This window comes from Echiichthys vipera (genome assembly GCF_963691815.1).
Source record: "Echiichthys vipera genome assembly, chromosome: 15".
Lineage (NCBI taxonomy): Eukaryota > Metazoa > Chordata > Actinopteri > Perciformes > Trachinidae > Echiichthys > Echiichthys vipera.
The window spans coordinates 24,635,812-24,659,908 of NC_139840.1; the positions used below are offsets into that span (position 1 = coordinate 24,635,812).

Consider the following 24,097-nt stretch of genomic DNA (forward strand, 5'->3'; position numbering starts at 1 on the left):
CTCAGTTTACATTGTATTATATTACACTTGTTTTCACTTTTTGCAGACATATGGTTACAGACATATGGTTGAGTGGCCATATTATTTTAATATCAGTCCCTACAGAATCCAGATAGCCAGCGGAATCTGCGCATTAACATTTCAATGTCTCAAATTCAGCTGCAGATCAAACATTTCAAGTTCAATTTCTTTCTAGAAAGCTGTGGGTGTTTCAAGGAACTGCGGGGAACACGGAGGAAGAGAAAGCTGCTTGTTTCAGTTCCAGGGAGATCTTATCTGCCAGTTGGCCTCACGTTTCCAGCAAAGGGCAAAAAAAAGTGGGCAGTTCAGGCAAAACTGTAAATATGTCATTTCAGTTCACGTCCTGTCGGTCCAATTTAAGATTTTATTTTTGTTAATGCTCTACCTAAATTCATAAAATAATACCACTCGGTTCATGACTGTTGATTTTGACTTTCTATAAAAACGTCCTAAGTGCCGTCATAGTCCAACGAGAACATTTTGCAGTTTTAACACAACCAGCCGTACTTGCACTTGAATCTTTCCTCTTTCCTTTTCCTCTCCTACCTTTGTATCATCAGCCAACATGACACTTAAATGCATTCCACCTTTGAGTATGTTCCTGCAGTGCTCATCGGATGGTCCCATTGCCTAAGTTGGGAAGTTGTTCTTCCAACTTTGGTGTGTTCCTGACCTTTAAGTCTCTGGAAGCTCCGTGGGAGCGTTTTAACAACACGTTGACAATCTTTTCTAGTATTTATTTCCAGTCGGAAGCTTTAGATCAGTGATTTTGTTACAGACTTATTTCTGCACCAGCCCGTTCCCTAAAAGCACTAAAATATTGCTTTACCTAACTTGCTATTAGGTCTTATGTTAATAAATAACTTCACTCAACTTCAAGGCTCAACATGCAGAGAGACTAACAGTTACAGTCTTATACCTCATCTCATCTCATCTTCAACCTCTTATTCGGGGTCGGGTCGCGGGGGCAGCAGCTTTAGCAGGGGACCCCAAACTTCCCTTTCCCGGGCCACATTTACCAGCTCTAACTGGGGGATCCTGAGGCATTCCCAATGTATTTGCAATACATGAATTATTAAAAATATTATCATCAACCGAACATTTACCTTTGTCTACCATGTTTCTGCGTAATATACAACATATTCTCATCAACAGGTCCATATGATATCTTAGGTAATATGACTTTCTATTTTTCACCGAGAAGAACACTGACTAGAACACTGAGAAGACGTGGACCGCCATGGTGACGTTTGGGTAACAAGGTGACGTTTAGTCATCAAAACGACCTGGTTAGAATTAAAAAAACATGTCATGGTTTTGCCTAGTACCCCAACCCTCCTAGCCTCCCAAGCTCCATTGTATTTTACTCACAGATCAGTCTGAGAAAATTTCGAGAACTTTGCCAAGCCATCGAACCAATCAGCAGTAGTTTTCAGGCAGGTCGAGGTGTGACGCAACGAGAAGTGGCTGTTTAGTGAAAACAACATGGCGGCTTCCAAGGATAAGATGATCGCAGCTATCGAGCCAGCTGCTCGCTTACACTTTTTTCTCCGTGATCCATCTGTTGGAATATGGACCGAGCACCTGAAATTTTCTTTTCTATCCGTAAATTCATGTTACACAAACGGAAAATATCTTTTACCGACATGTTGTTTAATTTCTAAGCTTTGCCTCGACGCTGTTCCTTGATGTGATTGGTTGGTGATAGACAGATGGTTTATCCAATCTGCAACCAGTATTTTCGCCCCTTCCCAAAAGATCTCCAAACGAGAGTTCCCAGATGGATATGCTGAGCAAATTATGCCAATCAATCCATCTGGCGGAGTCAGGTTACAACCCTCTTCCCTGTGTGAATTTTAGCGCGTCAGTATACTACGTCAGCAGATTTCTTGCTTTGCTCTGGATGTAATAAATACGTAGAATACACACAAATTACAATGCATTACTTTCACAGTTTTATGTATGAGCAGTAAATGAGAAAAGCCTGTAATACGGTCCCAAGTCGGCAAGTCGTATACCAAAATGTTGGCCCAGTTTCTGAGTTGACTTGAAACTAATTTTCCGAATTATTCCAACACCACATGAATGCAGCATTATATCACTTCTCATTTTTCAGTCCAATCCCAGTGAAGAGAGTTAACTGATGTGAATGTGCTCAGGAGGACCACTGACTGTGCCAGCGGCCGTACAAACAAAAAACAGCTTTGTGTTTTTCTGACTTCCCAGGATGCATTTCCGTTTCTTCATCTGGGCGGGCACAGATGTGGTCTGGCTCCAGCTAAAAAAGTGAACTTGGTTTGGGCCAGGTCTCCTGGAGAAAAAAGGCAAGCATCGCAGTGCTGTCAAAATTCACAGGACCCTGTTGCAGAGGCAGCCGTTGGCATAAGTCCCCTGTGAACTGCTCCGGTCAGTTAGCCAGTCTGTCAGTCAGAAACCAGTCCGCCATCATAGCAGTCAGTTAGAGGCTTTTCCCAAGCATTAAGATTTAGGCAGGCAGCACTTCATCAGCATGAAATTCAGTTTGGACGTCATAACACAATCAGTCAGACGGGCAGCTTATTTGGTCAGAAAAATACCCACCCACTTAGCCAAGCAGTTTTTACAAGAGAAAAGTCGGCTTTTCAGTCATGTTGCATTCCCATTCCCTCCTTGGAAAATACACGTAAACGCCCCGTTATCCATGGAAAACTCGGTAAAAAAGTCGGTAGACGAGTTTGCTTCATAATACGCAAAAATGGCAATCATGAGTAAATGTCGGGTTGATGATAATACATTTTTTATTTATTCTTGTTTTTGTTTTTCTCATATTATTTGTAACATAGTATTAGGTTATCACAGGTAGCTGCTGTCCATATAGAGTGACCTAGATCAGTGAGAAAAGTTATTGCTAATAGCATTAACCTGATAACCAGTCAGGCAGGTAAAGCAATATTTTAGTAGTTTTAGGGAATGCACTGGTGTAGCAATAAATGTGGGGAAAAAATCACCAATATAAAGCTCGATACTGTAAATAAATACCCTTTTTTTCCCTTTCGGTCCGGACGTAATTTCTACAGTAATAAATATGCATATATGAGTTAAGCACGACCACTGGCTTCACTCATGCACGCAAGTCTTTATCAAGCCGTGACCTGCGAACATCTCCGGCCGATAGGAAATCATGCCATACTGACAAAAAACTTTGCCATGAATGATGGTAAAATGGATGATGAATAGAAAAGTGTAAATTCAATGCAAAAATCGTTTAGCAGTACCAAACTATGCATAACACTTTGGAGATATTTCTGTGTTCTGTGAAACATGGCAGCGTGTGCAGTATTCGGAGGGGCCCAGGGGTGCACTGCTTGGAATTCTTAAACTCCCTGATGAGAAAGAAACATGGCCCCTTGACCTTGATCTTGTTGAACTTAGCAGAGTATAACCTGGCATCTTTGAGAGGGCCCCCACCGAATTCGAGGACATATGCTCCCCCATGTGAGCCGCACTCCTCAGCAGGCAGCTGCATACATTGAATGCTTGAGTTAATCTGCATTCGAGTCTCCCAAATGTTCGCTCTCAAACCAAACTGAACTGCATACTTTGGTCCTATATTTTGCACTTAAAGTCAAAACTGTCATCTCATGATTCTTTAAATAATGCTAGTTACAGGCCTTGAACACTTAATCTATAACATTTAGCTGTAAGGGAAAGTATGAGTCTATTCATAGCAAATGAATAAATAGTCATGGCTGGTGTTTGTGTAAGTCTAACAACACACTCCTGTGTTGCCAGTTTTAGCAATAAAACCTTTTTGATTGTGTGTGTTGGTCAGTGAAATACAGAAACGTCAAATAGACGTTGTAATTACGAGGGTTTTTGAGATATGTTTGAAATTTGGGCACAGCTGGCCATGCCTGAAACACTCCGGTGTGTGCATGCATATATGCGTGTGTGTGTGTGTGTGTGTGTGTGTGTGTGTATGTGTGAATGGATGGATAAATGTGTAGTTCATGTGTGCGGCGTGTGTAAAAGTGAGACGCTTTCTAAATATGACCCGTGCAATCACACTCACGTTATACAGCCGGCTCCTCAGGCGGTTAACTCCTGGGCGGACACACACCGTGCATGTGGGCGAACAATCACTGTGGACAGGATGAGAAGCAATGTGTGTGTGCGTGTGCTGGTGTCTGAGTGTGTGGTTGGACTTCCTCCTCTCAGCCCTCCACCACTCATAGATTTAGACGTTGTTATTATTTTAACATAGTTAGCAGCTGTGTTTTGGGTGGCAGACGTGGCAATCATCGCCCCATCGCTGACTTTTCTGTCGGTTGAGGCGTATTTATAACTGTGGACTGTTTCACTCCACTTTCTCATGACACAACACACATCTGGAAGCTTCTCAAAGTCACACAATCATATTTGGTTAGTCTCTGTGTCGGTTTATTTGCCCTGATAGAATCATTGGATTTAACTCTTTCTGTCTGACAGGGATTTTATAAGTTTAACTTGTAGTTTTCTCTAATATAGGCTATGACAATCAAACATCGTTTATGCCTGCAAATCACAAACCAGAAGAAGTCAGTAGATAAATGTTGGTGAAATAAAACAGACACAACGACCGTACATGTGAACAATTACGATCACCTCTAACGTTAGTTAGACATCTTTTTCATCCATAAGAAAGACGTAAAATTATGTTGGGTTTTTTTAAACTCTGTTCATACAAGGCGTAGTCATATTGTGAAAGGGCGATACATCACGACTGAAATTCCGGTGTAAAATCATCCCAGGGTCTTTTTAGGCAAATTTGGTGTTTAAATAAGCCATTGAGACAATTTTTTTCGTGTATGAACTATTAACGTAGATTTTCCGAAGAGATGCTAAGAGCCTGCCGCGGCTAACACTGATTAGCTTGGGGCGGTAAGTTAAATTAAAACACATTAATGACATTAAAACATATTTTTTAACCACTAATACTGCTCAAGATAACACCAAACCTCTGCAGTGGCATGATAAGAGTCCTTACACATTAACCGAAGCACCAACAACATAGTACGGGAACATGGAGTGTATAAAAGAGGGTTCTGAAAGACTTACCCACTGGCCCCAGTACCAGCTGCTCCATTCAAGTCCATTACCAAATGCAATCCAAAGGGAAGGAGCCTATTGATGATTTATTCCAGCAAAACACATAAACGTTGTGGTGAACTGTTTCGATTAAAAAGATCATTTTGCAACTGTGACAAGACTAGACTACTCACCTCAAAATCATGTGAGTGATGTCTTGCTCAAGCCAGTGGGTTTCTGTATTTTACCGGGGTGTGACATTAGTCAGACGGGTCTTGCTTGTTCTTTCACTTACAAGTCGATAAAAACACTTGTTGGATAACAAACATCTGGTAAGAAAATGCCACCTGTGCTAGCTGGTGAGGTGACTTATGTTGTGCAAGGCGGGATGTAGTTCACTGAGCAGTTTCACATCTAAGTGGTACTAGGCTACGACAAACACACTAAGGGCGCACTCACACTGTCCATCCGTACTGTGCCCCGTGCTTTTGAATATTTTCATCTGACCAAATCTCCACCTCCGCATCACACCAACGTGAACATTTCGCCGCCATTGTTTTAAATGTCGGCCCATGGTTCGTCCTTATTTTTTCTATGTCCGAACAGGCGCACAGGAAATGACATCAGAACCGCCGTAAGCCTTCTGCTCATACACATGCACAAACTTGTGCTCTTACATGTGCAAACGTGCTTTACAAAAGCCCACCTCTCCCAAACGGGCTGTGACCGGCAAGCTCACGCTGGTCAAACGAACTAGACTTTAGCGGATACGGATGGACAGTGTTAGTGCGGCCTTAGTGAGACTTACAGAATTATCTTTAAAGTGACAAACATCATATGTGCAATTCATAGAACAATTCAAACACAATCAAAAAATAATTTGTCAGAGCATTAGAGCATATCATACCCTGTACTGCTTCTGCGAGGCACCCTTATATGAAGCCTGAAAACCTCATAAGTAATGTTGTGATGTAAAGTTTTTTTTTTCCTGATTTCCAATTTGTATGAATTTGTTGTATGGTTGTTTTTATAAATTTCACATTTGCTATTTCTGTTTTATTTGCATAAGCGTATTGAAACACCTTCATACTTTAGTAGTTAAATCAGTATCCAAAACACCATGAATGTTTTCATTTTTGCCCATAGAGGTCCTACCAGCAGGAAACATGGCTGCTGCCAATGCTCTGCCCACTCTGCAAGTGAGTGGGTGATGACAGGTGACAGAAATATATTTGAGACAGCTATCTCACTCACTTGTAGGGTTTAATTCCCTAAACAAACACTCCTATTGGACTGAGTGCAGTACAGTAAGCAGTCACAGTTCATAGCGGGTAATCATTACAATTTGAACTTTCACAATCACCCTGTTCTTCTCTGCGTGCTTAAAACTACAAGTGCCTGGCTGAATATTTGGCCTCTTATCTGTCCTCCTGCACAAAGGAAGGAACCCACTATTTGTCTGCAAATACTGCCCACATTGCCATGATACAGTGCTGGTTTAAAATTGTGAACGTATCCTTTTAATTACAATTGAAATATGCTTTGACAGATTGAGGTTTAAAAGAAATCCCAAATTGTGCTCCCGCTAACAAACATTTGATATCATGTCATTTGTAGTCATACTTGTGCTTGTTCATGTAGCAGGAAGAACTCGAAGTAAGTTCATCCACGTTTTTTAGTCATAGTCCTTATTTCGATACTCCTCCTCATTTTCCACCTACAGACTTTGCAGTACTATTCTCTGCCTCAATTCTTTATTCTTTTTGCAGGCTGCAGTCTTTGTCATTCCTCCTCTATCCATCCTTTCTACTCTTCTCAAGTGACAGTGTTTGGCACAAGAGAAATGGTCTATCTTGTTTTATTTCAAAAAGCTGCCGTGAAGAAAATCATTGGCATGATTTAATCGTTTCCAGATTGTTCTACTTAGTTAATCAAAGAAAAAAAAGTTTGAAGATTTATTTTAAGGATGGTGAATTTCGGCTTAACCAGAGTTCCACACCTAGGACCCACCAAACACATTCACACACACATATACTGATTCCAAAGTCAAATTATGGGCTTGGCAGCTCTCCCTCCCCTCCTGTTTTGTTGGTAACCCACAGGTAGACCTCCAGTGCCAGTAGAGTGTGGCAGCGGGTCACTGTTTCCCACAGTCCCACAAGATTCACAGACTTTCTCCTTACCCCCTGATCCTCTGCTGTTGGTCCCCACCACCATAGAATCCCCGTAGAAATTTTCCACTTGTACCAAAAATAGTTGTCTAACTGCTGGCCGCGCTCTTCTGGTGCCCTCCTGTCGCTTACAGCTTGCTGAGTACACACACACAAACGATCAGATATTTTTCACCTTGATAGTTATGAAATTCATTCACATGTTGTATTCAGGTTTTCACGCCAAAAGAACATCCAGTTTTTGTGAGACTGCGTGTGTAAAAAAGCTTGACACTTTCTAGAAAGAGGGAGATGAAATAAATGAAAATACTACTGGGTGTTCTGGGCATTGCTGTAAGTAGAGTGGGCATGTCCCTAAAAAAAGATGAAGGGCAAGGACAAGGTAGGCACTGTATATGATCTTCAATGCCACTATACAGTACACCACTTGGCCAAAATACCCAATTTATTATTAAATGAAAAGCTGAAATTTTAGAATAATATGGTTTAAGGATTATGTGCCCGCAGTGTTGTCTTTACAGCAAAGTTCACAAATACTACACTCTTAAAAATGCTGTCATAAAATAAGCCAATAATATTTTACCATGAAAAGGTTCAATATTAGATTTGTAGAGAAAACAGAGCCTTTTAAGTTTAGCTGTTAGGTATCCAACAGAAAAAACTGCGAGCTGACCAAAGAAAATTAAGCTTCCTATAACATTAATGTAATTTAACTAGATGGGTCACCAAGCAGCACAAGGTAAGGAATAGCGACTTTTAGCAGCGATGGTTCAAGGGCTTTGAATGCTGTTCAAATGTTTCTGGAACATTGTTTATGGTTTAGTTGATTTAAAAATGGTCCTCTAGAGTCTATAATCAGAACTGTGTCTGTAGCAACGCTCTGTTATTCAAATGAGCAATCTGCTATTGAGAAATAACCTGGAACCTCCAGTGCTGGAAAATGAAGTCAATGCAGAAATGCCAAAAACTGTGGTTTCTTGAATGGCCACTTACATGGCCAACTATACAGCAGAAATAAATGTTGTTGTTTACAGCCTGGTACAACCCCCCCCCCCCCCCCCCCCAAAAAAAGAAACAAAACAAAAAACAAAACAGTTATCCAATCTTTTCCATCGAGAAAAACCTCCAGTGCGCTTCTCTTCTCTCCAGGTTCTGATAAAACTGATGCTATTGCAGCATCTAAACTAACCTCTTTGGAAGCCTCCACTGTTGTTTTGCTTGGTCACCCCTCGTGACCAATCAGTTGAGCATTCAATAAAGCTGTGCTAAAGTATAGAACCAACTGTTTTCTATTATATCGAGACTCCACTCTGTTACATATCCAATCGTGGAGAGATGGTCTCTTCACTCAGAGAACCAAGGTTACAATGTAACCATACCTTTTCATTGCATGTAAGTTATGCATTGCTCAACAAAACACTGCAATGTTGCTTTATCTAGAGGGAAACTGCAACTCATTTGCATGTATTTTCCTACCAGATCATTATTACAGACATTAGCATATGGAAGCAAATGCAGAGTGAATAAAAAGTGCACCCCAGCCCTGACAGACCTTAGCCCTTTCGCCCTGATATTACGTTTTGCGGTCTGACAGCACAGTGCGAGCAGTTGAAATTTATCCCCCGTGTGATGACACAAGAAGTCGTCCAAACCCTCCAGTATGTTTGCACAGCTACCTGGTTTTGGACTGGGGGAGTCAGTAAACAGGTACAAATGCTACAAATAGAATCTAGCCACTTAAGAATATAGTCTTGAGGGAGGGCAGGCTGTTCCCCGGTCTGCGTCAGCACTGACCTTTTTGCTGTTTGCTAAAGGGATTTGATTTCACCCCAGACTCTCTCGCTTTCACTTTTTTTCAACATTCAGGCTTAAGCCATCTGAGGAGTATAAAATGGCAGTTTTGTCCAAGAGGGAGAAGCCAAGGTAGTTCAGTTATGGGCCAAGTGATATCACACCAATGAGAAGCTGATTCCAGCAAATAAATGTTTGGCCTTTTTTTAAGCAAGGTGGTTGGAGGATTTGCATCTTGTCAAACACCAATATAAGCAAGCATGCATACTTGTAAATATACATGCATTTCACAGAAAGGTCAGAGGTCAGCACAAAACATTGATTGAGTACTTTCAACAATGCTGATACTTGTTGTCACAAGTCCTCAGGCAAATTAAGTATGCACCTCTGCTCATTACTACCGCCTGCTGCTGTGAACCGTGGCTAAAACCTATGCTTTCGAACTATATACACTTCCTGGTCGGCTGGACGTTGGCTGGACATGTCAGTTTCTGCTGTTCATTGTCAAAATGAACCTACAGCACACTCTACTGGCAGTACACAAGCACACCATGTCACCATCACCTGACCATTTCTTTAAATGCCTTAAAATTAGAGTCATGACAACATGTGGCACTGACGCACACACAAATTAATGGTTAAAGTGAAGGTCAGAAGGTCAACCAAAATCCAAACTGAATGCAAATTTTCTAAAGCTCAGCTCTTTACCATCGAGCTTAAAGCTGATGAAGGAAAAGAAATACGTACAGCTCAATTGTACACCAATTTCTAAACAAAGCTGAACAAATAGCAGTTTTCCTTTGTGGTTTCCAGTGTGACTTTTGTGGCTGGGTCATTATCTGATATGAGGCTAGCTGTAGAACTGGTGTCTGCAGGTTAAACTTGAGCCATGTTTGCTTTCACTGCTGTTCCAATCCAGTTCTGTTTATCAAGGCCTACATTTCATGGCACACTATATTTCATATTAACTATTACATGGCTCAGCAGTTTTGAAATAGGCCCGGGGACGAATACTCAGTCTTTAAAGACAAACATCTGGTCAAACATCTGGGCGGCCTGTATTTTAAAAATGCAGGAGACGGTGTGCTACATTCAAGGTGTTCAAGATCACTTTACACTGTTGAGTTTAGTTAAGTTTTAGGTAAAAATTCCATCTGGTAACTCTAAATTTTCTTGATTCCTCTGTCAAACAAAAGACAGAAACACTTAAAAGCATCACCAGTGTTAGAGTAACATAAAGGGAGAGGGTTTTGTGATCCAAAGTAAAACACACAGAGAAAGTCATTCCTCTGTGGGGTCAGTGAGACAGCATCAATCACGGGAAATATGCAGGAATGTGACGCGGTGACACTAATGTAGAAAGATATGACTTAGAGTTCAACTGCAAAACCAGTTTAGCACCTAAGTAAAACTCTGAATGACAAAACACCGCATCTCAACGATTAAGTGAAGTATTTAGAGGAAGTTTTGGCTAAACTATGCTAAGCTACAATAACATAAACTAAGCCATGGTAAGGCTAGGGTTTTGCTAAGCTTAAAGACATATTGTATGTTCACATATTGTATGTTCAAAGCTAAGGTGAGGATGGCAGAATAAGCTAAGCTAAGCTAGGCTAAACAAAGCTACAGAACAAAACATTGAATTGTTTGTTAATGCGTTAATGCCAACTTTTTGGGGTAAACCGTGTGACACACGAGTGGTATTGCAGATGTGGACCCATAACATAATTTTGAATAGTTCTTCATAAAAACGGATAGAAGGTAACATATGGTTAAAGCTGTTTTGCACCTCCATAATAATTTCATTATCATTATTATTATGTATTTGTTAAATTTGTCATTGTGCTAAGTGAAAAGCGTTATGTAACTGCAGATGTACAGGACGTTGGCAGCACCATTTGCTGTGTTATTACTATTTTATGAACCAGCGAGGTATAAAGAAAATCACAACATAAGACCACTTTGTGAGTAAACAACAGTGTTTATTGTTATTGATATTAAATTCTACAGTGAGTTTCAACCTGATAACAAAAATGGCAAATGGAGTCTGGGTATATTTACTTCAATGCTGTATTCAAGTGTCCAACCAGAATGCTACAGAAAAAAAAAAAAGACTGATGAAGACATGTAAATGTGAACATGCATACTGTATTCATTTTATATACTTACATACATACATATACTACATATCCTTCTTAAAATAGGTTAAAATACATCAAGATAAATGTCCCAACTTCTAAAGAAAACCTTGCGCAAGAGTGTAAAAAAAAAAAAAAGATCATTCCGACAAACAGAAAACAATTCATGTTTGCTCATATCCATTGTTATTCAAAGCGTATTCCCTTTTCCCTGTGTCTGTCCATTGTAATCTATGCTGGAGGAAAGTTAAGCGTCCAAGGTTTTCAAGGTGTTTCCTTAGCAGGCACAATGTGTGTGAGCATGTGCTGAACAAAAGCACTTCACCGCTACCCATAATGCACTGTGGGAAAGGTAACACCCATTTTGTTTACCTGGAGGAAACCATAGACGGAAAACCTACCAGGGAAGGGAGAAGAGGAAACCAAACCAAAGCCAGAAGAACAGAACAGATAAGAGTTCAGTTTGGATTGTCCTCGTTACATATGAGCCAGCTGTCGTTTTCAGTCAAAGTGGATTTACTTTGGACACTTTAATGGACACTTTAGAGTTTGTTTCACTACCTCTTTGGCATTTACAAAGGTGTGAGTGAGAGAAGTGGGACAGTCAGAGTAATGGGTGGAGCTGCAGGGCACTCCATGTATGGACTCCAGCTCTGTTCATATGGTAAATAGAGTCACATGGGACAATAGTCTTGGAGCAGTGGGGGGAAAAGGGAGGGAAAGGAACAAGGAGAGAGTGAAGAGATACACAGCTGGACTTTGGCCTGCCTCATGTGCAGGAGGCGGAACTTTCACCCAGAGTTTAGAGGAAACTCCAGGAGGAATGAAACAAAAGATTTGCTGCCATGTTGAGGTCAAACTACAGTTTAGCTCACCGGGGCCTTGATTTGACTTACTTTGGATGCGTCTCTTCTTCGCACTGTGGGGGTGAAAGTTGAACAGCTAGTGCCATCCTTGTTGTTGTCACTGGACACCCCTTCGTTTACTTTCTTCCAGACTATTTGAATAGCCAAAATGCCCACCAACTTCACTGTAGTGCCAGTGGAGGATGCAGAGGGTGGCAGCAGCAGTGGCGCTGCTGCGGCTGGAGGCAGCAAACCTGTCAGTTTGGGCAAGATTTTTAAGGTGGAAGATGATGAGGACAACTTACAAGGATCACACTCAGGTAAGAGTATGGTATAAATGTTGTAAACATGCTCATGGTGGTCTGCTTTGAGGGAGCCATGAGGGAGCTGGAATCTATCCCAGCATGCAGCGGGTGAAAGATAGGTGTTAAAATGTTTATGTGTGATCAACTATGTGCGTCATTGTACCAACGGAAGCGCGCTGACACAAGCAGTCAGATGCATGTTATGACATGCACATGCTGAGCACAAACACACTAACAAACAAACGCACACACACACAGGTTTAAAATGTGACATTGATCAACTAGCTGGTACTTGCAGAGGAGGTTACATCCGCATGTTTTTTTTAAAAACTCATATCTTTTGCAATGTTGCCTGGTGTAAACTCAAGCGTTTTAGAACCCCTAAAGCGGAGACATTGGAAAATGCTGCTGACCTTGTTTTAGTTAGAAACTCAGGTTGTGTTTTAGTCTGGACTGATAGGAACGGAGACCTTTGGAAATGATGAAAAAGACACCCAATGTTCGCGTCTTGATGGGTTTTATCAGTCCCGAAGTGTCCTTCCTTATGCATATTGGCATTTGTAAGCTTGTTATCGATCCTAGCAGCTGTTGCCAGTTCAATTTTGCATTTGATAATGCTAGTGCTGCCTACATGCACAGGTGGCAAGCTATTTCTAAAGCTATAATCGTAATCAGTCACTACGTTTACACCGGCAAGTGCATACCCAGTGTACATGAGTGGGATGTGATTTGCGTTTTCAGGCGAGTTCTGAATGCCTAAACGCTTGTGAGGATAGAGATCGTTTTCATTTTAAAAACGCTGTTTCAACCCCTAGTTTCAGGGGTGATGGCACCATCAGAGTTATCGTCTCCCCAAAGAGATAAGAGAATTATACAACTGTTTTCACAGGCTGAGTAGTACTCTTCATGAAGAATAAACTAAACTAGATGTGAAAAATCTGCAGACAGGCTCTTTTGGAAATGAAACTAAAACACTGTTATCCCTTTAGCCCTGCGCTATGATAAAACCCTTTATTAGAGACGTATGTCTTTCATTGTAAAGGCAGAAGTCACAGCATGTGCAGCGCTCAAAAGGTCACACACTCATGTACGCGCACACAGTGCTGATTAGACAAGATGTCATCTGTATAAACAATAACATCAGAACCATCATTTTCCAAAGCAGTATCCTATGACAAGAATCATGGTTTGGAGTGTTCCACTTTCTGCTTGTATCATTACTCCTCAGGTAGCACACAACACATATGTTTATAGGTCTTAAATAAACCTTTATTCTTATATTTTGATTAGTTATAGATTTTTAATCTTCAATTAGAAGTTGGGTGAAATATGCATAATGCTAAACATTTCTTACCTCAAGATTTCTGTCTTGCACAACGATAGCTGGATCCTATATGCATTAAAATTTGTTTTTGAAAAATTATAATAGTTTAACTAACAAAAATGAATGTTGAAAACTGCATAAAATTAAAGATAAATGAAGAATATTTAGATGCAACGTTACAATAAACAGAGAGAATGGCAAAATAAATTGCTACTGGAATAATTTGACATATTGTGAAATATTTCTCTATTTGATCAATACCACTGTTATTTATAGACGGTATATATAAGGGTATAACCAGAAGCTTATTAGCTTACCTCAGCATAAAGACTGGAAACAGGGGACAGCTAGCCTGGTGCTTTTCAGTGTGAACAAACTTAATGCAAATTACTGTTGACGGAGCTCGGCTAGCTCTTTCCCCCCTGTTCCTAGTCTGTGTGCTAAGCTAATCAGCTGCTTGTGTTATCTTCATATTGACTGATCATCTCATCCAACCACGCCCCGGACTCCAAAAGCATATGAGTCTATATTTCCCCAAATGCAAAACTATTCTGTTGACTTCTGTTGTTTCAAACCCTCAGAGACTTACAGTGACTGGAGAGTGAAATTAAATATTTAGAAATGTTCTGCCTTCAGTTGTGATGGCTGAAGCACCACAGCCATGCCTGATCGTCACGTCCTTCCCCCTGGGCACTGAACACAGCCACTTTTAGCAACAGTACAGTGGAAAAGGATGTTAAAGCATAAATGGTATTGTTTCTCATATGTGAGCTTGGTGGGGTGGGCTAAGTGCCAAAAGTGCAGTGTGTTTCTATTTAAGTCCCCTGTGACTTTTGTTGGTTGTTGGTTGGATTGTCGCTTGAGTAATGCCTCAACAAGCCGGTTTGACACTCACTCAATTGTACTGAATGGTTAGGGTTATGGGTTGGTCACAAGGTACATGAACTTTATGACCTTTGACTTAATTCTATCACTTCTCTTAGACATGTTACAGAACTGTAGACTTTAGACTAATCACCACACACTCCCATTTCTCTGATCATTTAAAATGGCCGCAGGAGTAACAAACTATTAACTTATACCAGAAATCCTGTGAAATGTCCTCAATGGACTGCTAATGTTTACTGGACCAACTGGTACCCCTGCTTTATACAAAATAGACCGTACTCTTAAGTTAGATTTATCACTTTACTTCATCTGAGCATCTGAATACGATTAATCTGCAGAAATCCAAAAAAGGGGACATATACTGTTAACGTACACGCCAACCAAATCCATCTTAGTATTTTGTATGTTATAATAATAATAATTTTGCAGCCTGTTATACAATTCTGTATTGCACATGTCGTGGTGTACTTGGTGAACTGAGCCTCTAGGACACCCTGCTGTTGAATATAGAGAAATATGGACACCTGCTGATTAACACCATCACTGCAAGCGAAGCTTTCCAAAAGACTGGATTTTTTTTTGTGCAAATGAAAGAACCGTGTGAGGGAGATATTCACACTCTTACAGAATTACACTCTTTGTATCCGCTTTTCACTAATGAGACTTTCTGTGCACACCTGAGGTGTGTGGTGGCGTGTGCTTTTACGCATTTGTTTTTTAATAGATAAAAAAACATAAATCTCTTCTCTTTATTAGTATTTCAGTAAAAGTTGCAGTGGCGAGACATTTATTCCCATTTATGGATTTTTTTCTTCTATTTCGGTGTTTTATTGTATTATTTGCTCCATAATTTTGTCTGTTTCTACAGTTGGTTGCTCTTCACTTTAGTTCCTTTATTTTTTAACTATTTAATTGTTTGTCCTTCTGTTTTATTTTTACTTTTCAATGTTATAATCACTGCGCTTTTAACGTAAAGCACTTTGAGCTGCATTTCTTTATATGAAAGGTGCTCTGTAAATAAAGTTTATTCTCAGTGTGTAAAATCTACTCTGCTGTGATTAATGTTTTGTTTAACATGGATTTTCCCTCATTCAAGATTCAGGATTCAAGAAGCTTTTTTTATCTTGAGGGAAATGATTGTGCAACAGTTTCAATACAAAGATGGGAAAAGGGTCAGAGTTACAATAAGCATAAAAACATAAATCAAATAAAAATAAAGCTAACCTAACATAAATCAAACAATAACTAAATGTGACAGAGTGCAACGGACATTGTGGTTAAACGCAGGTATATAGAATATACAACATTACGCAGCGTGCAGTTTAGCAGCATATTGAAATAAAATAAGTACAAACTAAATAAGTGAGAAGGAGCGATAAGTGATAACAGTATTAAAAATGTAGCAGCATTTCCTACTGAACTAAGTTACAGTTAAGTACAGTAAAGTGTAGCAGCATTTCTTACTGAACTAAGTTACAGTAAAGTACAGTAAAGTGTAGTAGCATCTCTTACTGAACTAAGTTACAGTTACATAGAAAGTAAACAAAAAAAACCTACTTATCTCCCTCATTGAGAAATTTGGCTTCTCCCCGCCCTCCGCTGCTCATCTGTGATCGGACATACAGTGTGTTGTTCTTTTAGACTACATGTCCTTAAATCACGGCTGTCACACAAGATATCTGCGGCAGATATATGTTCATCCTTGTGAAAACGAAGGCAGAAAAGTTGCCCTACTTCCCCGTTTCCTTTGTTCATTTTGGATACAAAGTGACTGCAGGATGACGCAAAGCTAACACTGATTACAGATCTAACCCTGATGTTAACCTCTGCACACGAGGTTTTAGATGCTCTGGAAAGATCCTTTCAGTTTGTTTAAAGGATTGAGTTTGGTACTTCCCAGCTCATCTTTGCATGCTAGAGTTTTGTTATAATCCTCACCATGTCATGTGCATCCACAGTACACTGTTCTTCTTATTAAAGTGTATTCATTGATCTCTGAAGCACTGCCAGGGTCTGGCTCTTCAAGGCAATACTGATGGCCTGATAACAGTGTGATCTAGTGTGATGTTTTAACCCAGCCCTAATAAACTGAGACCACTGCATGACAACCAGGGGCAAAAGAAACCAAATTGAGAGGAAAATAAAAAGGCAACCTCATCTATGCTGTTTTGTCTTTTACAAAAGCTGATTGTCAAAAGGCCAAACTTCTTGACCCCCGATTCTCTACAAAGTTTCAGAACGACACGGCCATATAGCTTTCATTTGTGTGGCTTCTTTTTCTACTAAAACATCGCCTGAAAGTGTTTTAACGAGGAGTAGGCCTAAATATTCAGCTGACAAAGACACAAATGAAACCCACAGAGGGGTGTGTGTATGGTTATCACCCTTACATGCCTACTACCACTACTGTACTAGTACAATAGGTCCAGGTCTACAGTACATCACTGCTACTAATACAGTATATCTGCTGCTACAGCTGTTCTAGATACATGAACAGGTGATCCCTGTACTCAATAGCAATAGTTGGTGTCTTACATGGATGTTTTTCCTGTTATCTCATTAGGAGACGAGAGTCAGAGAGAGTCCAGTCCATTCATCCCCTCGGACGATGACAGAGAGCACTACTATGAAGGCAAGAACATGGCCCTGTTTGAGGTAAGACAAAAAGGATGTTTCCCCAAACGCACTGATTATGAATGTTTATGAACTGTCCGCTTAATCTGACATCTTAAAAGGGGATATTATGCTCAATTTCAGGTTCATAGGTTTGAGAAATATGGTTTCTCCCCGGGGACCCAAACTTACAAAATCATGAATTCACATGATCAAGAGTAAGGGAATCACAGAAGTCTGCGCTCACAGACTACATAACAACACATAACACATATTTCAGGTCAAGGTTCAAGAGAAGAGAGGGGAAGGGGCTGTAAACAGACCCGCATAGCAGAAAAGAACGCTCTTGTTCTGTTTTAATTAGGAAAAGAGTTTGAGACCCAGCTGTATGATCCGAAGTTTTCTGGCTCCAAAGAAATGTGGATAATAAAAGTATGATAATAATGAAAACCAAAGGTTGCACATTTAAATCAGGAAATAATAAAAAATCAGTAAATTATAAAACAGATAAAACCAATAATGTAAAATAAAATAAAAGCACACAAGAAAATACTAATGGATAACTCAAGTCAAATTAAAATCTCAATTAAATTTATTATAAGCCCTCTCATATATTTGTATATGCTGTATGTAAAAGCCAAACCCTTTCACCCCCCGACTGCAAAGCCTCTGCCTCCTCTAGTCTTGCGACTGAATGAGGACCTCAAATGGACAAAAGTAATTATTCGATAAGATCTAAAAATTAACTCACACTGGGAGCCTGTGTTTGTGTGTAAAGAGACTCAAACAGGAGTGAGTGGGCATGCATATTGGTTCTGGCAATTGGTTTCTAAAATGTGTGTGTGCTGCTTCAGCAGTAGAGCTGCAGGGTGCTAACAGCACAACACTGTACAGATGTCGGCAGGTGTTGACAGAACACAATTGACACACCTCATTTCATTCATGCACTTCTCCCTGTTTCTCTGCAGGAGGAAATGGACAGTACTCCTATGGTATCATCTCTTCTCAACAAGTTGGCCACCTACACCAACCTGACGCAGGGTGTTCGTGAGCATGAGGAGGCCGAGTATGAGGACGGGGTCAGGAGGATCACTGTCATGGTAACAACCTGATTTTTGAGAAATTTTGAGAGATGTAAGTTTTTGTGCCTACATGATCCTGAGTAGAGATTGGAGTTTTAAGCAGCCAACGTACTTACTGTAGTGACCAATTCAGGAAGGTTTCTTATGTAAAGTGCACTTCAATGGAGCTAGCCCAACCAGCTCTGCAAGCGTGCCAATACAGGGTAGTCTTATTGTCCATCTGTCGTTCAAAGTAGACGACTGGAATGTATTTCATTGTCTCACTGCTACCTGAAAAAAACAAGGCAGCCCCCCTTTACTAACCTGACTTTACCAGATGGATTCATTCTCATTGTCTCAGCATATCCATCTGGGAACTCTCGTTTGGAGATCTTTTGGAAGGGGCGAAAATAGTGGATGCTGATTGGATAAACCATCACCAACATACGGGCCAAATCAAACAATCAGATCAAAGGAGCGCATACTAACAGCGTGGAGGCAAAGCTCAGAAAGTAAACAACATGTGGGTAAAGGATATTTTCCGTTTGTGTAACGTGAATTTACGGATAATAGGCACAATTTCAGGTGCCCGGTCCATATTCAACAAAAGGATCCAGAGAAAAAAAGTGTAAGCGAGCGTCTTGCTCAATAGCTGCACTCATCTAATCCGGGGAAGCCGCCATGTTGTTTTGTTTACACTGAACAGTCACTTCCCCCTGCATCACACTCAAACCCGCCTCTAAACCAACGCTGATTGGTTCGATCGCTTCTCCAAATTTTCTCTGCCCCGCGTTACCAGACTGATCTGTGAGTAAAATACAGTGGAGCTCGTGAGATCAGGATGGTCTTACGAGGCTACCCCATTACATCAATAAAGCGTTAACTTGGAGAGAATAAAGCAATATTGCAAAGAGAACAATAACACCTTACTTTATGAAACCATTCAATGTTTCAATCAAATTATGTAATAAAACAGCATCTGAAAAGAGACAGCATTTAGCTATTGGTTATCTTTTTCTTTGTCAGGAATCCTTAAAGGAAAGTTAAAGAAAAGGTAATAAATGGCAGTGTAAAACCATGTGAGTGTAGGTATTAAGCAGTAGAATGAGCAAAATGTCAGCAAAAATGATTCCTTTGTGTCAGTATATTGTCTTCTTTAAATACAGTTTGAATTTTGATATCTTGGGATGATCCTATGAGAAGCACAGCTCATAAACATCTCTAAAGAATGGGCCGTATTGTGAGGAAAATGTTCTTTTAAGTCATTCATCTATTGAGATTTATGATTATTACTTATCTGCAGATTTTGTATAGCCTGTAGTACAAAAGACAAAGACAGTAAACTGCTACAAGGGGCTGGAGAATATGTAACTGGGGAATCTTTATAGTTCAGATTTGTGTTTCGAAGACTGCTGCTGTGTTATTACTGTATGGTAAATACACACTATAGGGGCTTGTTGGGGGCGCTAAGTCCCTGGGAAAACAATAATAAGAACTATTTGGGAACTTCAGCCCATTGCAAAGACGCACGTCTGCAACCGCAGTTCAATTTGAGAGTCTAGAAGCTGACAGCAAAACCTAACTTTTCTTTAATCTTATCAAACAAAGCCAAATGTCCTCCCCTCATCTTGAAATGGTCATAAATCGATACTTCATTGTTTGAGTAATAAAGCAGTAGATGAGTTGAACCAGCTGAACTGATTGTGTGTGTGTTTGACCAATCAGCAGCCATCCCTGCAAACCCTGGTACATTTTGCAGGGTAAAGTGTCCCATGAAAATGTCCCCAGAACTTATAATATATACCTTTTTGTGTTTGGCTCTGTAGCATATTACATTATGAATACTCAATGACTATGATGATAAAGTGCTGGCTTTAGTTTAAGACGGTTTTAGGGGACAGAGCGTATGGGGCTGCAGCAGTACAATCTGTTTAAAAACGATTAAGATACAGTAAATGCCTCTTTGTACCAGAGGCAATGTGAGGCATCAGAGCAGTCTTGTGAGTGTTTTAAGATTTGACAGTAAAATAATAAACAACCTAGTTATTTCATTCAGTACCGGTTAATAGAGCCTCCGTATACAAGCCCTGCAAAACCAACTGCATTATCACTCTGCTAAACTCAATATTGACACAGTGAAGCTGGCAGCAACCACATGTACAAAGATGGAGTGTGTGTAGCAGGTAAAAAAATCTACTCTACGTGACGTGTCATGTCCGTGCCTATGTATTTTTGTATTGGTTTGCAGACTTTGTTGGCTTTTTTTGTCCAACCAGCCGTCCACAACCACTATATTCCACTTGCTATTAAAAAAGACAAAGAAAACGACCAAACATCCACATTTGAGAAGCTGGATCAGCTGAATTTTTAACATTGGACACATCTTATGTGTCCTGCAGACTTGATAGAGATTTGAGTTTTTCAGTTTTGTGATGATCAGCTAGATGCTGCATGAAGCCACTACCAGTGTACTGAGGTATTTTGGTGCAGATAGAGAGAGACAATATCTTCTGACCTTCCAAATATCCATACTTAATCAACTGAGGTCCATGTGACACCCTTGGGATCTTTGAGTGTGTGCTGCACAACAAAAAACAAACACCCAATAAATACAGAATCCATTTGGAGTTATACCAAAGATACATTAACTAATGCCATTATTGGGCTGATAGAACAGTGGGGCTGCTCACATATCACTGGTGTTCAAACAACCTTTCTTTCATCGTAGCCTACCTTGATAACTGGAGTCACAAGATCAATAGCATTGCTTTGATGTGAGGAAAAAGACCGAAAACCACCAACTCTTGACCAGTAAAATTCAAGTTTAGGTCATGACCAGAAAGGACACTTTTCTTTTGCTCAAATACAAAGCACAGCTGTGAATTCAAAGAGTGTGTATAGCAGCCTGTGTCCTTCGCTACTCACCTTATTACTGCTGCTTCAGTCTGGCCAGCAAACTTTCCCTCAGCCCTCATAAGACCCTTTCACACAGCCCGTTTGTTGCGGGGCTGTTGCACCTTGTCATGCTCCGCAGTCATAGCAGTATGCATCCTGGAAGCAGCATAGGCATCAGCGTCTCCTGCGTCCATTAATTCCTGATATCACCCATTAGTTTGTTGACTACCATTTTGAAGCCAGGAGATTGGTATTTTGGCCGTCACCATCTTGTTTGAGGAAGGTGGAGGGTTGGAAAGAGTGGAGTTGGGTAGGAGCACTAAGCAGCTTCAGGCTGTCATATCTGTTGTTTATATGGCGCTGCGCTAATCTAAATGCTGACGGGTGAGTGTTGTTGTTAGCTGTGATGACAAAGAGCTGGTTGAAAATCACCAGTTTCCCATATAGTAAGAGCTAGCTAACATTAGCTTTGCTTGCAAGGTGCAACAGAATGCTTATCGAGACATTTCAAGCGACCACAATGTTATAATAAACTTGAATGAAGTGAAAACACACTATGAGAGGGTCAAATTCCTCAGAATTTAACACAACACCCAAAAACAAGTTTCATGGCTATTTTAATGTGCAAAGTTCTTTGTATATGTATCGCTTAGCCTCTATCCCGTTGCTAGCAGTCAGTCACAAGGTAGCCCTGCCCTAAACATCCCCTGCTTTATCCTCTATTTGACTCTAAATGGGAACAGTATTTACTATTGTGTGAAAATTGAAAATGTTTACTGAGGTAATAAATCTAATGAGAAGAAGGCTCATCTTCTCATTGACTTCTGTACAAACCTTCTTTTTTTGCAACAAGTGGAGTCACCCCCTGCTGCACATAAGAAAGAATGCAGGTTAAAGGCACTTTTCAGACCCAGAAGCTACATCCATCGTTATTGTACAGTGTATGGGCTGGACACTTTCTTCCTTTTTAATATGTTAATTATGGAACTTTAAATTTGCTGCTGTTTGCACCGTGTTTCCAGTCTTTATGCTTCGCTAAGATAATACACTGTAGCTTCATAATCAATGGGCCTGATGTGAGAGTAGTATGAATATAGGAAATAACTTTTTTTTAAAGAGTGTAAACTACCTGCATTTATAAAGCTGTTACTGCATCTTAGGCCCTAAACGAGGGGAAAGAAGACTTATGAAAGCAACCGGAGCTGCCCAGCCCAGAAAAACATTGGGCTGTTTCTTTGTTTTTTGTCTTTTCTCAGGGACAATGACTACAAAGGTTTGAAGTCGGATAAAGGACAGTAGAGGACTATAGACTAGTGAAATGTCACTTATAACAATATGGCAAATATGACTTTATTTAAAGTTGTTGGTCACTATATTTCACAAGGTATAAAGTACCTATATTGTTGTTGTACATTTAGCCTACAGAGATTTACAAAGGTCGAACAGATGGACATTTTTTTATCCTCTCAGCTATGTTGTAGTAACCTGGACCATAGCCATAGGATTTTTGAAATACTGCATTTTTTACTGAAAAGAGAATCAGTAAAGGTTTCTAATTATGTTTTCTGCAAAATTATATTTCACTTAAATTCTTCCTCAACGTCTGCAATCCTCTATGGAGTATGAATATTGTGCTGAATTTGTTTTTAGGTAGTTAAAGGTACTTAAATTTGGATATATTGTGCCTGAAAGTACCAGAATCATCCTGTTAAGTACCCAATATAACATCCAACTATATGTAAACTCCCAAATTCAATGGTAATAACTGTACATGCTGCAGACGGTAGAGATCCAAATCATATGAAATCTTTGAAAATATGCTCCAAATAAAAAAAAACGTGCCTCTTGCTGTCTTTGGGAGAAAGACAGTAGGACCTTGGACTGTAGCTTTGTTTAGAGGAATTGATGATGTTTTAGTAAACCCTGCCCCCTGAATGACAGCTGTGTTCTTTCTTTAAGAGTGCACCGAATGCGATATGAGACTAAAAAAAGAATAGGACAGACTGCAGAAAGAAAGAGAGATTAAGACACAAGAGAAGATGTGGGAGATCCGCAGATCAACATCAGGCACTTCACAGTATTTAGACAGACAACTGAGTGAAATGGACAAAGTGTTTGTTACTCGAAAAATGGTACGTACATTTGTTTTTTAGAGGGAGATAGTACATGTTTGTGAAATGCATACTGTAAAAAGTGAGACTGTAGGAGCTTTCAATAATGTTACTTTGTACCGAACGCTGTTGTATCGATCATTGACTTTCTTTGATTTTATTTATCATATTAATTTTCTTTTGGAAGAAAAATTTAAATATGTGCATAAGTGATTTTTGCACGCTGTCAGAGATAGTGAGATTTAACATGTTCTAATAACATAAGATAGATTATTATTAGTATTATTAATATTATTATTGTAAGAAAATCCTGTATCTTAAATGTTGGAGTGTCAACACTTCTTCATGTTCTGATACTTTACTCCAGGAGTAAAGACACATCTGCCGAGTCAGGACAGTAATTACAGTTCCTGGTCTATGTATTTAAAGGAAAATTTCAGTGTTATTTGCTTTTTTTTATTCTTCATATAATTATTTATTGCTATTGCATATTAACGCTATTTCTACTGCAATTGGGACTGATATGTTACGTTCAGAGTTTGAGGGAATGTGGAAATTTAAAACCTCCACTGCGTACACTAAGAATGGGCTTTTCAGTGGAGTAGGAGACGTCTTGTGTCCTGCAGTTACACTTTTAAAGTGAGCAATATTTACACATTATATAGAAGTGGTTTTGAGTACTTTTCCAGGTGTTTTGTATGTCTCTCTGACTGTTTGTGGACAGATTTTGTAGCTGCAATAGCGTCCCAATCATGCAAGATACAGTACAAAAGGAAATTAAAGGTCCAGGTCGAACATAGGTGTGGTCCGAGCAAGGTCAAATATATATTGTATATGTATATATTTCACCTTTTGTAAGAAGTTTTCACCAAGCAGTTCATCAAAATT

The 24,097-nt window shown here is 39.8% G+C and overlaps 1 protein-coding gene across 1 annotated transcript in view; it reads left to right on the plus strand.

The window, feature by feature from the left end:
* Positions 1–11,558: 11,558 nt before the first annotated feature.
* LOC310957682 (solute carrier family 12 member 7-like) overlaps positions 11,559–24,097 on the plus strand; it is a 31,156-nt gene continuing 18,617 nt past the window's right edge. Inside the window, exons 1-3 of the mRNA XM_083928367.1 lie at positions 11,559–12,332; positions 17,093–17,184; positions 18,111–18,242. Coding sequence (XP_083784493.1) covers positions 12,182–12,332; positions 17,093–17,184; positions 18,111–18,242 — 375 coding nt within the window. The 5' untranslated portion in view covers positions 11,559–12,181. The remainder of the gene's footprint in view (positions 12,333–17,092; positions 17,185–18,110; positions 18,243–24,097) is intronic.